General features: G+C 42.4%; 1 protein-coding gene across 10 annotated transcripts in view; it reads right to left on the bottom strand.

Annotated features, from left to right (window-relative positions):
• The window catches only part of TNC (tenascin C), a 101258-nt gene that overhangs the window by 49950 nt on the left and 38375 nt on the right, over positions 1-12933 (bottom strand). For all 10 annotated transcript variants that reach the window (XM_017875902.1, XM_017875904.1, XM_017875905.1 and 7 more), the window contains exons 7-10: positions 11446-11715; positions 9869-10054; positions 9510-9599; positions 7063-7326 (exon numbers count right to left, since the gene is read on the bottom strand). In XM_017875902.1, coding sequence (XP_017731391.1) covers positions 7063-7326; positions 9510-9599; positions 9869-10054; positions 11446-11715 — 810 coding nt within the window. The remainder of the gene's footprint in view (positions 1-7062; positions 7327-9509; positions 9600-9868; positions 10055-11445; positions 11716-12933) is intronic.

The raw sequence follows: 12933 nt of genomic DNA, 5'->3' as shown, positions 1-12933 counted from the left end.
CATAAAAACTCACTGGTCTCAACCTGACTTAAGGGAGATAATTTGCCCAAGGCTGAGCTTAAGTGGACTTTGCATAGTTTAGAAAGGAAAGTATTTCTCTGGGAATGGATCCTGTAAACTAGAGAGTAGAAATTGCCTTTAAATCATTTAAAAGAACAAATTGTTTTTTTCTATTTATACTTCACATTGCTGCTAATTTCAAATGAGTCTTATGTGTCCATTAGAGCAGGCTACTAACTTGAAAATCTTAGCTTGGAATTTGATTGAGGATATCCTTTCAGAGCAGAAAACATTTCTTTTCTAGAATTGATTTAACTCAGACGTTTCCAAGTTCTGGGGAACATTCTTTCTACTTGTTTCATATTGTCGGAGCATACACTTCTTCAAATTTTGTTTGATCGAGAACAGAGGTCCACAAACTGTTACCCAAGGCCCACATCTGGCCTGCTATTTTGGTAGTCAGCAAGCTAACAACAGTTTTTTAACTTTTTTACATGGTCGGAAAATAAATCCAAAGAATATTATTTGACAGTGCATGCAAGTCATATAAAATTCCAGTTCTGGTGCCACAGATAAAGTTTTATTGGAGCATAGCCATGATTGTTCACTTACATATTGTTGATGGCTGCTTTTGTGTTACAAAATGTGCAGTTGAATAATTGTGATGTAAACTGCCTGGCCTGTAAAGTCTAAAATATTTACCATCTGGCCCTTTACAGAAAATGTTTGTAATGGTTGATCTTGAATGACAGTTTACAGACTCCTCTTTAGCCCCGACTCATGTCCTGAAGCTTACCCCCGAGGTTCCAGAGCAGTTCTTAACCACCTAAATAAACATGGTCTTTATGAGAAAGGAAGGACCCCAAACTGCAAACGATGTATCTAGATTTAGGAAAAGAAAGGAGGTGTCAACTACCTTTAATCCTGCTGGGCCTTGTGAGGCCAGAAACAGTACCTGATATAGTGATTGTACCCTTGACCTTGGGATTTAAACATAACTACACTCAAGAGCATGTCCTTCTCAAATGCTCCAGCAGTCCTGATGCAGAAAGAGGTATAGGACAAAACACAGCTAAGTGAAAATTAAATCAGTCCTATGTCTTCTTAGCTCTCCTTCTTATCCCACTTTCCTGTTTTTGTTCCTCTGCTGTTGACTTGTCAGGAACCAATCTGTCATTGACAACGTACTCCTTCGTGTGAATTAAGTTACTTTCTTTCTTCTGCGGATGTCTGTCTTTTAATCCTTATCTCTAATTGTTATATAAAACATATTTTTTTCTACAAAAGAAATTTTAAATGCCCCCTTGCAAGAAATATTGGGAAAGTTACCTTATAGGGGTGGGGAATGTGATTGTGGATTGCCCATTAAGCTGTGGCAAGAGATGGATGGAGAGAAAAGATGCACGTTGGAAAATGTCTCTTCCTGATGAGAATCATCTTATCTCTTTGAATCAGATTTTTAATATGCCACTGATACTTTCATCTAATGGTCTCCACATCCTGTTTCATCTGTTCATATAGTCAATAGAGTGATTTTTTTTTTTAATATAACGTCATGTTGTTCAGTAAATAGTAATAGTGATGGTGTTGGTACTTCTGCTAATACTTTTGGCTATTTCTCTACCTTTCTTTTTTTTTTTTTTTTTGGTAGGCAAATCAAGAAAGAGCATTGGTTTATAACTCAGAGAGGCAGTATGTGGCCAAACTTCCACAAATAAAATCAGTACCTAAATTAAAGAGAGAGGGGTCAGAATTATGAAAGAAGGGGGAATATTATGAATAAAAAATACAATGGAGAATAGTTAAGGTGAGGACCAAGAAGCTTCACATAAATGCTGGCTCCACAATTCAACTACAAATGACATACTGTGGATTTACTGCCCTAGAAGACAAGTGTTTCCATTATAGATTCCACACTGAATTTCTTGGCATTTCTTTATGAAAAGGCTGTTGTCTTTTTCTTACAGCTGTGCACTGGAATGTACCCTCTAGACAATGTAAGTGGGCTTGGGAAATCAGAATTTTGAAACCCAATGCTGTACTCCTGGTGGGTTGAGCAGCTGGTCTGGAGGAATTTCTGACAGTGCCAACTTAAAATCTGTAGATTGTTACCATCTTCTAGATAGTGATTACCAAGTGCTGGCTTGATGAGGAACCCATTTCAGCGACCACTTATGGGAGAAAGACTGATTCTCCCACAGCAGAGGCATGGTCACGCCCAAGCCTGACAAACCCAAAGGATATATTCAGTGGTTATACTCTCATCTCGCAGAGATAAGACAATTGAAATGAGGAGCCTTGGCTGCCTTAAAACATTCAGTGATTTCTTTGTAACTGCCCCTTTGCAGATGCCCCTGATGATGCCTCTAGCCTCCTACCCTACTCTTTTTCCACTCTATCATGTAGTAGGACTGTATAGCTTGCAATTCACTATGGTAAAGTTTCTCATGCCTTTCAGCTTTTCGGATGCTACTCCCCCTGCTGGAAATGTCATTCCTCTTTCTCCACTTGCCCAACCCCTTTTCTTTTTCAGAACTCAACCAAACATCACTTCTTCCAAAAAGCCTTCTCCAATGCTCTTCATTCACTTTGCTTAGGTCTGTGGTGGGTACCTGTCTCTGTGCTCCTGCAGCCTCCCACAAATCCCTCTAAAACAGATAAGCTACAGCATTATAATTTTGGTTTTGGTTCTCTCTCTTATAGCAATGTGCACCATTTCTTGAGAGGAGCTGTTTCTTTCTGTTCTATACACTGGCATCGCCTGACCCACAGTAGGTATGAAATAAATATTTGTTGGATGAATAAATATTTGAATAAATTTCAGTTTGGTCTGTGAGAAAACCAAAATAGCAAATCAGAGCAGAATGTTCTCTATTACTGGTAGCTGTGGCTAAAAACAAAATTCCACCTCTCTTCTTCCAAAATTCCTGAGAGCTACTGAGGTGTCACTGTCAAGGCTTATGTTGGTATGAAAAGATGCTTTGCTGGCTTTCTACCTATCAACCCTGCCTCCTATATCTTACAGCACGCAGCAAATTCATGGCTTTGACCTTAAGTAGGGTTTAGTTGGGTTTATGAAAGTACAAAAGCAGAGAGAAAAGGGAGAGAGAGGAGAAGAGAGAGAAGAGAGGAGAAGGGAGGAAGGAGAGGGGAGGAGAACAGAGTGGAGGAGAGGGAAAGAGAAGGGAAGGAATGGGAGAGGTGGAGAGGGAAGGATGCCTGGTACACACTAATTTTTTTTTTTAAATACCAACAGACCCAGTACCTTTCTTTATTCCCTCCCTTCTTTCCTTGTTTTGACTTCCTTCCTTCCTTCCTTCCTTCCTTCCTTCCTTCCTTCCTTCCTTCCTTCCTTCCTTCCCTCCTATCCAGATTAAGCTGAATTGAAGACTTTCCAAGGGAATGATTTCCCTTTCTTTCCCCTACTCCTTAAGGAAAGAATTGGGGTGTTAATGCAGAAGTGGAAAGGAAGAATCAGAAGATTCCATGGAAATGCTGACTCCAGGGTAGCCAGGGTCCCCAAACACTCATGAAGCTCATACCACAAACTTGTTTGCCTTCAGGGCACTGGGATGGGATGCAGCAGGGGATAATGGAGTTGGTCCTTACATTCTGCTCACTGATAGGGAGGCAGGCCATAGGTATTATAGTAAACCACTACTTGTATAACATCAAGGCAGATAAGTGTCACAAGGAACTCTAGAGCAGCTTGAAGGGGCAGATCAGGATGGGAGTGTCTTTTTAGGCTGGTGGTCAGAGAAGCCCTCTGTTCTGGGTCACACCTGAGCTGCTCTGTGAAACACTGGGAGAAGAGTGATATCTAAGCAGTGGGAGCAGCACACGCTAAGGCCCGAGGAGGGGAGTAGGCTCAGCAAGCTTAAGAAACAGTGCAAAGGCCGAAGAGGCCACGGTGAAGTGAGCAAGGGCATGAGTAGCAGGACTGAGGTCAGAGGATGGGCTGGCCGTGCCAGATTCTGTAGGGCCCTGTAACCCATGGCTGGGTCTTTGGGTGAGAAGTGCAATAGGTGGCCAGGTTATGCAGACTTTTAGTATAGTGCCACATCAAGAAAAAGGCTTACATTATGGCCCAATCCATCAGTAAAACCCTGGAATTCCCTGGGAAAAATTATTCAGGGCCACTGATTCTCCATTTTTTTTTTCCGTAAGCCCCACAGACATTGAGTGGCGCCTTGCAGGCTTCTGTTGATAAGAATCCAGTGATACAGAGCTGGAAGGTTCTTGCTTCTGAGGGTTGAACCTAAAACTCTGCAACATTTCAGGACTTACAGCCATGTGGTTCCTTCACCCAAGAGCTCTCACTTTTCCTGTTTTCTTTCTTCCTATATGCTTACCAAGGCCAGGTGCCTGGGCTTCTACTTCTTTACCTATTCAGTTTAACACATCGATGTTTGCCCTTTATGTCTCTGTCCAAAAGCATCTTCCCACTGTAAGCCTTTCCTGATTCTCTGAAGTTAGATCCAGTGTCTCCTGCGCACTGGCTGCACCCTCTGTACCCTCGATCGTAGTGAGCAGAATGTTGTCTCATTGTCTGTTTGCTACACAGTGAGTTCCTTGGAATTAGATACCCATTTTCTTTGCCCTAGTAACCCCATAACTTAGCACAGAGCATGGTGATAGTATTTTATTGACTTTAAAAGTTATAATTCAAGAGAGGGAAAGAAATGTTTGCTTCACCTTAAATGAAACATATATTTTTTTCCTGTGGAAAAAGGGATGGGGAAATATTCTGTGGACAGCGGAGAAGAACCAATAAAAAGAACTTTGCACATTTTTCCCACACTGAAGAATGTCTTTAAATATGAAACATGATATCTTTGAAATGGCATTAAGGAGGCACGGTGGGGAAATGCAACTGCTGAGGCTTTGGAATGCCAATATTGGGCTCTCATTCAGACACAGAATAATTCTAGCTAGTAAATCTCCTGGTTATAGCCTACATTACCTCCTTTCTCTAGTGGAGAAGCCCCATACCCCAGGATCTCGCAGAGATAAACCTCTTCAGTGACTGCGGAGGTGTGGGGCTTTCTCACTGGAGGAAGGAGGCAATGTGGCCATCACCAGAAGGTGGAATGACTGAGGGGCAATAGGAATCTCTCTTAGATACAGCATTTATCAAACTCAAGGGAAAGCTCAGACAGATGGGCAGAGGAAGGAGGAGGAGGAAGAAGAGGAGGAGGGAGGGAAGAGGGAAGAAAGAGAGAGAAAGAGAGAAAGAAAAGAGAGGGATTTCGTCTTTTGTGTATTTCTGATTCATTTGTTGCCCCTTGACACTTTATAACAAGCTCATGTTTATAAAGCTGAAATTAAATCTCTACTATAGATTATTGTTTCTTGATTCTATCCCCCCCCCTTAGTTTTGATTAAATTACTCTTTCAGAGCATCCTTGATAATCACCTTATAGTTGGGTGGGAAGCAGTCAATGCAGAGTCAACAGAATTGACCACGTAAACTCATTTCAGACTCTGGCAGGGACTGCTCATGGTCTGCCAAATTTCTCTCTTACAAATAACCTCAATTTTATATGGAAGCAACATGTTCAGACAGAAGACTACCTTTCCCTGTCTCCCTTACAGCTAAGAGTGTCAATGAACTATGAGGAGAAGTGATTGGTGGAATTTCCAGAAAGACTCACCTAGAAGGTGCTCCTCTTTGGGAGTTTTGGTTCTCCCTCCCTTATGCTGTCTAGAACACAGATGTAATGGCTGTACTACGGCAGCCATGTTGTGACACTGAGATGACTCTGAGAATGGAAGCCAAGGACTAAAAATGGTGGAAAAGAAAGAAAGAAGCAGCCTTGGTGCCTGACAATTTGAAACTACTGTTATCCCTGTACCTCCCAGCTCCAGATTCATTTTATAAGAAAGAAAACCAACTTCTATCTTGTGTAAGTGACTGTGATTTGAGACTGAAGATACTGTGAGAAAGACTCTTCAAGCCATTTCCAAATATGTCCATGCTTCTAACCCTTTTCTTGCATATTAAGCTTCAACTGGAATAACATCTCTTGCCGTAACACCTTTGTCAGCTCTCCTGATTTCCTTGGGTCACTCTTTTTCTTGAATTTGGTCTAGCATTCTGAGTATCTAGTCTTCCCCAAGCACTGTGAGCAGGCACAAATTAGTCCACATAACAATGCTGACTTTGGGAACTACTTTTCCTCAAATATCAGTACTATACAATGTATGCAGTAGGTACTCAAAACATGCTTACTAATTAAATTGGAAGTAAAGACTTACTTGCCAAACCCTGGAGAAGTAACATTTTCCACCTATACTTTTTGAATATTTGGTGGCCAAAATTGAATAGGCTTATTTTTCATAAAGGAGGAAATATTTTAAAAACCTGGTTGTCTCTTCAGTTTAGCCACCAAGTAAGCATGGCAGCAGGTTCAGCGAACAGGTTGCATGGGCCAGAATGGACACAGGTTGCATGGGCCACAATGTCAGGATTCAGCTGTCATCATAGACAAACTAGGTTAATGTCTTAATGACTAAGAGAAAAGAGGAAATGAGAGGGCACCGTGGAAGTCTCAAATGGCCATGTGCCACTCTTCAGGGGTAACCTTGGCAGAAAGCAAAAGACCTGGAATAAAAACAGTTTGTGTAAATTAACCAAAAAAAATTATTACCAACATCTTGGTCATCTTTAAATGAAGTAAAATGAAAAGTAAGTTAATTGTTAGGCTAAAAGAAGGAAATAAACAAGAAACAACTTAAAAGATTCTGTGATGCACACATAGTTAAAAAAAAGGAAACAAAAATTGTAGGTAAATTGAAACACAAACCCTGAGGTTTTAAGTTCTCCTAGGAAGAAATATTTTAAAACTCCTATTTCCCAGTGGGGGAACTTTGCTGTATCAATTGACAGGAGGCAGGAAAGACGAATAAGCAGCGCTTTCAAAGTGGTGTTCAGGGACTTCAGGGATGGACAAAGTGGCTTGCTTTTGCATTTGGCTTTCTCATGTAAGGACACCCTGACTGAGCAGACCTGCTAACCTCAGAATCAACCTAGAGTTTGGAGGAAGCTCAGGGCAGACTCACCAGTGGATGCCCTCACGCGTGCGGGCTTGCTTTTGTGCCTGCCTTTCTCGGCTGTCAGGAGGACATTGTACTCCTGTCCTGGTTCCAGGCCTCTCAGGACATAGGAAGTGGTGTTTCTTGGAAGCTGCACTCCCACCCACTGGCCTGTGGGGAGGCTGTAATTGAGGCGGTAGCGGTCAAACTTGGCCAACGGGGTCTTCCAGAGCAGGGTCAGGCTGGTCTCTGCAGTTTCAGAAACCCGAAGGTCCTTGGGTGTGTCCAACTCTGGGAGGAGAACAGAGAGATGAATGCTCTTCAGGCTGCAAGGCAGGGCTGCTTCTGGGGTTGAAAGTCAACTGCCTCTGGGCTGGAATCCTAGGTTTGCCACAGAGGAGCTGAGGGACCACAGGAGAGTCACCTCTCTGGGTCTCTCTTTTTACTTTTGTAAAATAGGTCTAATTATACATTATCCACATGACTCCACTGGAGTCTGAGAAGATTAAAAATGTCATGGAATATCCATTCTGTGAAATGCTGGTCAAATTTAAAGCGGTTAAAAGGAACCAACTATTGATAAAAGAAGCAATTTAGATGAATCTCGAGAGAATTATGCTGAAGGAAAAAAAGCCAGTTTCAAAAGGTTACATGCTGTATTGCTATGCACTTAATGTCAGTGCCTCCCTAAAGCTCTTATGTTGAAACCTAATCCCCAGAGTGAAGGTATTTGGATCTAGGAACTTTTGGGAGGCCTCATGAATGGGAGTAGTGCCCTTATAAAGGAGACCTTGCCCTTCTGTCCTGTGAGGGAACAGTAAAAAGATGGCCTGCTGTCAGCCAGAAAGCAGGCCCTCATCAGACACCAAATCTGCTGGCATCTTGATCTTGGACTTCGCAGCCTTCAGAACTGTGAGAAATAAATTCCTTCTGTTTATAAGTTACTTGGTCTAAGATATTCTTGTTATAGTAACACAAATGGATTAATATGTGTAGGATCCCATTTATGCAGTATTCTTGAAATGGCAAAATCATAGAGATGAAGAACAGATAAATGAATGCCCAGGGTTAGGCAGAGGGGCAAAGGGAGGGAGGTTGCTGTGGCTGCAAAGGGTAGCACATGGGATTCTTGTAGTAAGACTGTATCTTGAATCTAGTTGTGCATTCACAAATCTACATGTGCGATAAAATTGCATAGAACTAAGTATATACACACACATGAATGAGTGTATGCAAAACTGGTGAAATATAAATAGAGTTGACAGATTACATGAATGTCAATTTCTCAGTTGTTATATTCGTCTACATTTATGCAAGATGCTACCCTTGGGGGAACCTGGGTGATGGGCACAGGGAATCTCTCTGTATAATTTCTCAAAATTGCATATGAATCTGCAATTATCTCAAAATCAAAAGATTAAAAGAAAAAGAATTGGCATGTAAATGCCCAGCCTTGCATCCCGCATAATGGAGAAGCTCAATGATGCTCCATCTCCTCTTTACATACCAGCCTCCCTCTTCCTCATAGTGTCTGCAGGGAGGTAAGCTGGGGCTGGAGGCTGGGGAGAGGCAGAGGAGGAGTTTTCTTTTCGCAGTGCACACTTCTTAGAAAAATGGAAAAAAAATCTTGAGGAAAGAATCAATGACCTCAAATCAGGTAACCCTTCAGCATCCTCACCTACAGGCTGTGGCTACAGGATACGACAGGTAAGTGCAGAGCCTGGACTTACACTACAATTCCGTTACTTATAATCTGCTTGACAGGGGTACAAAAGTTAGGTGTTTTCTCAGAGAAAACCCCACAGATGTGTTTGGACTAGACAATGTTTTATTTAAAAGATGCAACTGATTACCAACTTAAAAATGTTCGTGAATTTCTTATAAAGCCTGGTTCCAATTTTTCTTTAAAAAAAAATCCCGGCTAGGCATAGTGGCTCACGAGTCCAATCCCAGCACTTTGGGAGGCTGAAGTGGGCGGATCATGTGGTCAAGAGATCGAGACCGTCCTGGCCAACACGGTGAAACCCAGTCTCTACTAAAAATACAAAAATTAGCTGGGCGTGGTGGCACACACCTGTAGTCCCAGCTACTTGGTAGGCTGAGGCAGGAGAATCTCTTGAACCCAGGAGGTGGAGGTTGCAGTGAGCTGAGATCACGCCACTGCACTCCAGCTTGGTGACAGAGTGAGACTTCATCTCAAAAACAACAACAACAACAACAACAACAACAACAACAACAACAACAACAACAAAAATCCCCAGTCTCCCTTTCCATACAGGGGATGATGTTGGCATCATACAGATGGACCATACTTATGTTCCTTTTGAATTTTGACATTGCGGCTAGATGATACTACAGGGCCCTTTCTCCTCCGGGCTTCGACTTTTTCTCTTTGAATAGGTTTTGGCCACATGGGCCCTGTCTCATCTGCCCAGCACCTGCTCAGTGGGATGGGAATCCCAGGTGTGCCTCACCTGTGGCTGCGTTGATGGTCGCTGGATTGCTCTCCTTGTCTTCCTTCACAGCAGAAACTCCAATCCCATATTCAGTTCCTGGCCTCAGACCTAAGAAGAGAATGTGCAAGTTGAGGTTCATCCTGAAATCAGAAAGACTTTCAGAGGATGATAAAAATGGCTTTGAGTTGGTCTCTGGAGGCGACGACCAATGTTCAGAATGTTTTACAAAAGAACTCGCTGCAATCCAAGTAAGCAATATTTCTGGAAATTGGACTTATTTCTGAGGATTGCAAATGGGGACACATGGGAGCAGGTGCCCCTCCTTTAAGGGCCCTCTAGGGCTGACTGGCTCAGGCTTGCAGAGATGCAGAGCTCACCTGTGAGTGTGGTTTTGGTTGTGGCTTGTTGGCTCTTTGGAACATCAACCTCGGCGTGGTCCCCTCCAGAGATGGGAGCATACTTAATTCTGTAACTGTCAATAGCTGCCTTGCCATTCCTCCATTCCAGGGTGATGCTGTTATCTGTCTGGGAAACACGTCGAAGATTCCTGGGAGCATCGAGGCCTGTTTGAGAGAAGAAGGAACATTTGCATTGAACATATCAGTCACAAGAGAGCAAGAGTCTTTGATAGCCCAAGCTGACATATGAAATGTGCCTGGGACTGGAAATAAATTACAAAATCTCAGCACACTCATCTGTCCCCATAGTTGATGTGCAAATCTAAACAAGTGTTACAGATTTGGCACCTTTCCCTATTATGGATGATTGCAACACTTTAGTCATTTGTGTTTTTCTCAGACTTTGTGGTTAAAGAACACTGCAAAGACTTAAAAATAAGCGCATGCATGTAAAAGCTGGTCTTTTGCATTTTCTCATCATATTTCTTTCTTTCTTTATTTTTTTGAGACAGAGTCTCTCTCTGTCACCAGGCTGGAGTGTAGTGGCACGACCTCGGCTCACTGCAACCCCTGCTTCCTGGGTTCAAGTGATTCTCCTGCCTCAGCCTCCCGAGTGGCTGAGATTACAGGAGCACACCACCATGCCCAGTTATTTTTAAAAATTTATTTATTTTATTTTGTTTTATTTTGAGACGGAGTCTCTCTCTGTCACCCAGGTTGGAGTGCAGTGGCGCGATCTCGGCTCACTGCAAGCTTTGCCTCCCGGGTTCATGCCATTCTCCTCTCTCAGCCTGTAGCTGGGACTACAGGCACCCACCACCATGCCTGGCAAATTTTTTTGTATTTTTAGTAGAGATGGGATTTCACTGTGTTAGCCAGTATGGTCTCAATCTCCTGATCTCATGATCCGCCCGCCTTGGCCTCCCAGAGTGCTGGGATTACAGGTGTGAGCCACTGCACCCGACCCCAATTTTTGTATTTTTAGTAGAGACAGGGCTTTGCCATGTTGACCAGGATGGTCTCGATCTCTTGACCTCGTGATCTGCCCACATCAGCCTGCCAAAGTGCTGGGAACAGGCATGAGCTACCGCACCCAGCCTCCTCATCATATTTCTAATAATTCACGAAGTACTTACTGAGCTCTGAAAAAATATTTACTGAATGAAAAATTGACATTTTCAAACTTTTAAAATAATGCCATAGGCTAAGGCGTTAGGAGGCTTTAAAATAATGCCATAGGCTTTCCATATACTGTATTTTACTTTAAAAATACTTATTTGAACTTTGTTTAAATCAGAACTTTTGTCTGAGAATATCTGACCAGCATCTTCTATATATGCCCCCCAGCCCCAAAAGTGCTTTGGAAGGTTATTTGGAATATTTTTTTGAAAAATTAATTAATAAATTACTACTATATTTTAAAATTTACATGAGTAGAAATACTCCTTTCTTTTTTTAACTGTAAAATGAGCCTGGAAGATACTTCAACATGGAGTGGGATGGAAATCTTTCAATCTTTCCTTTACTGTATCTGTTAACAGGGGGAGGCCTTTTACCTGTTGTGAAGGTCTCTTTGGCTGGGTTGCTTGACATGTCACCTCTGCGGGAGATGAGGGACACCTCGTACTCAGTGTCAGGCTTCAGGTTCCCGATGGAGTACTGATTCTCGTCCTCTGTGAGATCGATGGTGGTACGGTCACCTGGCACGTCTTTGATGCCGTAGGTCAGCTCAATGCCGTCGATCTCAGCCAGGGGCTTAAACCAGGTGATCAAAGCAGTGGTGTCTGTGACATCTTTCACCTCCATCTGGCTGGGGGCATCCAAGCCTATGATGGGCATAGGACAGAGAGGTTTCAGAGGTTAGGGCCAGTGCCTGAGGCTGAGCAGAGAGGACTTTGTAACTCTCCAGATCTGTGGGTGAATGCTTAGATAGATACTAACCGCCTGACTTTATTTTACCTTTCTGAACCTCAGTTTTTGGTTTGATAAACTATAAGTAGGGATAATAGCAGCTACCTCTAGTGATTTTGTTTTTGTTTTTGTTTTTTTTTCCCAAATCTTAACAGAGATAAAGCTTGCAAAACATCTAGCACAAAGCCTGGCCCATGGAGTCACAGGAAAATGAAAAAAAGGTTGTTCTTTTGTTATTATTATTATCGCTATTATTACTGTTCTCATAAGTTGAGGAAACATGCTTTGGGGATACTTTATTTGAAAAAACAAACTTGGTCTCTTTAAATTTTTAATTAGGCACAACTTCCTGGATGATTGAAAACTTTTCCAACAGAATTACAATGCAGAAAAGTGAGGCAGTAGACTGTCTTGACAGTGTATAAAAAGTTATTTTTGATGAAAAGGAATTCACGCAAGAAAGTCATTGCTATTTCAAGCCGTGCCTATCTTTGCATGCTCTTCTTGACCTTTTCTGCCCCACCCGCTATCTTTTGTACTCTGACAGATGCTCAGAGCTCTGGAAGCACATTATGCTGTTGGGCACCACCTGGTCTCTGTACATGCTGTTCTCTCATTTCTTCTTTCTAAGATCACACTTCCCTCTAAAAATCTCTTATGCATCCTTCAAAATCCCACTTAAATGTTGTCTCCTAATGAGAAGCCTTTGTTAAACCCGGCTTCAGTAAGGTAAACACGTATTCCCTCCCTGTGGCTGCTACTGTCCTTAAAGAGCATTCTAATATCACATCTGTCTCATTGTTTCATAACAGATTTCTGTACAGTTTGAGTCAATTTAGGTGGGGTTATTCATTCATTTAGAGAGTGAGTCTTTTTAAATTCCCAGTATAGAGACAGGCACATTCTGGGTATTCAGTGAATCTTCTTCTCCTTCCTCCTCTTTTTCCTCCTCCTCCTCTTCTTCTTCTTCTTCTTTCTTCTTCTTCTTCTTCTTCTTCTTCTTCTTCTTCTTCTTCTTCTTCTTCTTCTTCTTCTCCTTCTCCTTCTCCTCCTCCTCCCTCTTCTCCCTCTTCCTCTTCCTCTTCCTCTTCTTTTACCCTTCTTCTTCTGCTTCTTCTTCTCCTTCCCCTCCT

Source organism: Rhinopithecus bieti, unplaced genomic scaffold (assembly GCF_001698545.2).
Source record: "Rhinopithecus bieti isolate Rb0 unplaced genomic scaffold, ASM169854v2 scaffold_9997, whole genome shotgun sequence".
NCBI lineage: Eukaryota > Metazoa > Chordata > Mammalia > Primates > Cercopithecidae > Rhinopithecus > Rhinopithecus bieti.
The sequence above is the reverse complement of the archived record's forward strand: the minus strand, read 5'-3'. Positions and strand labels throughout refer to the sequence as shown.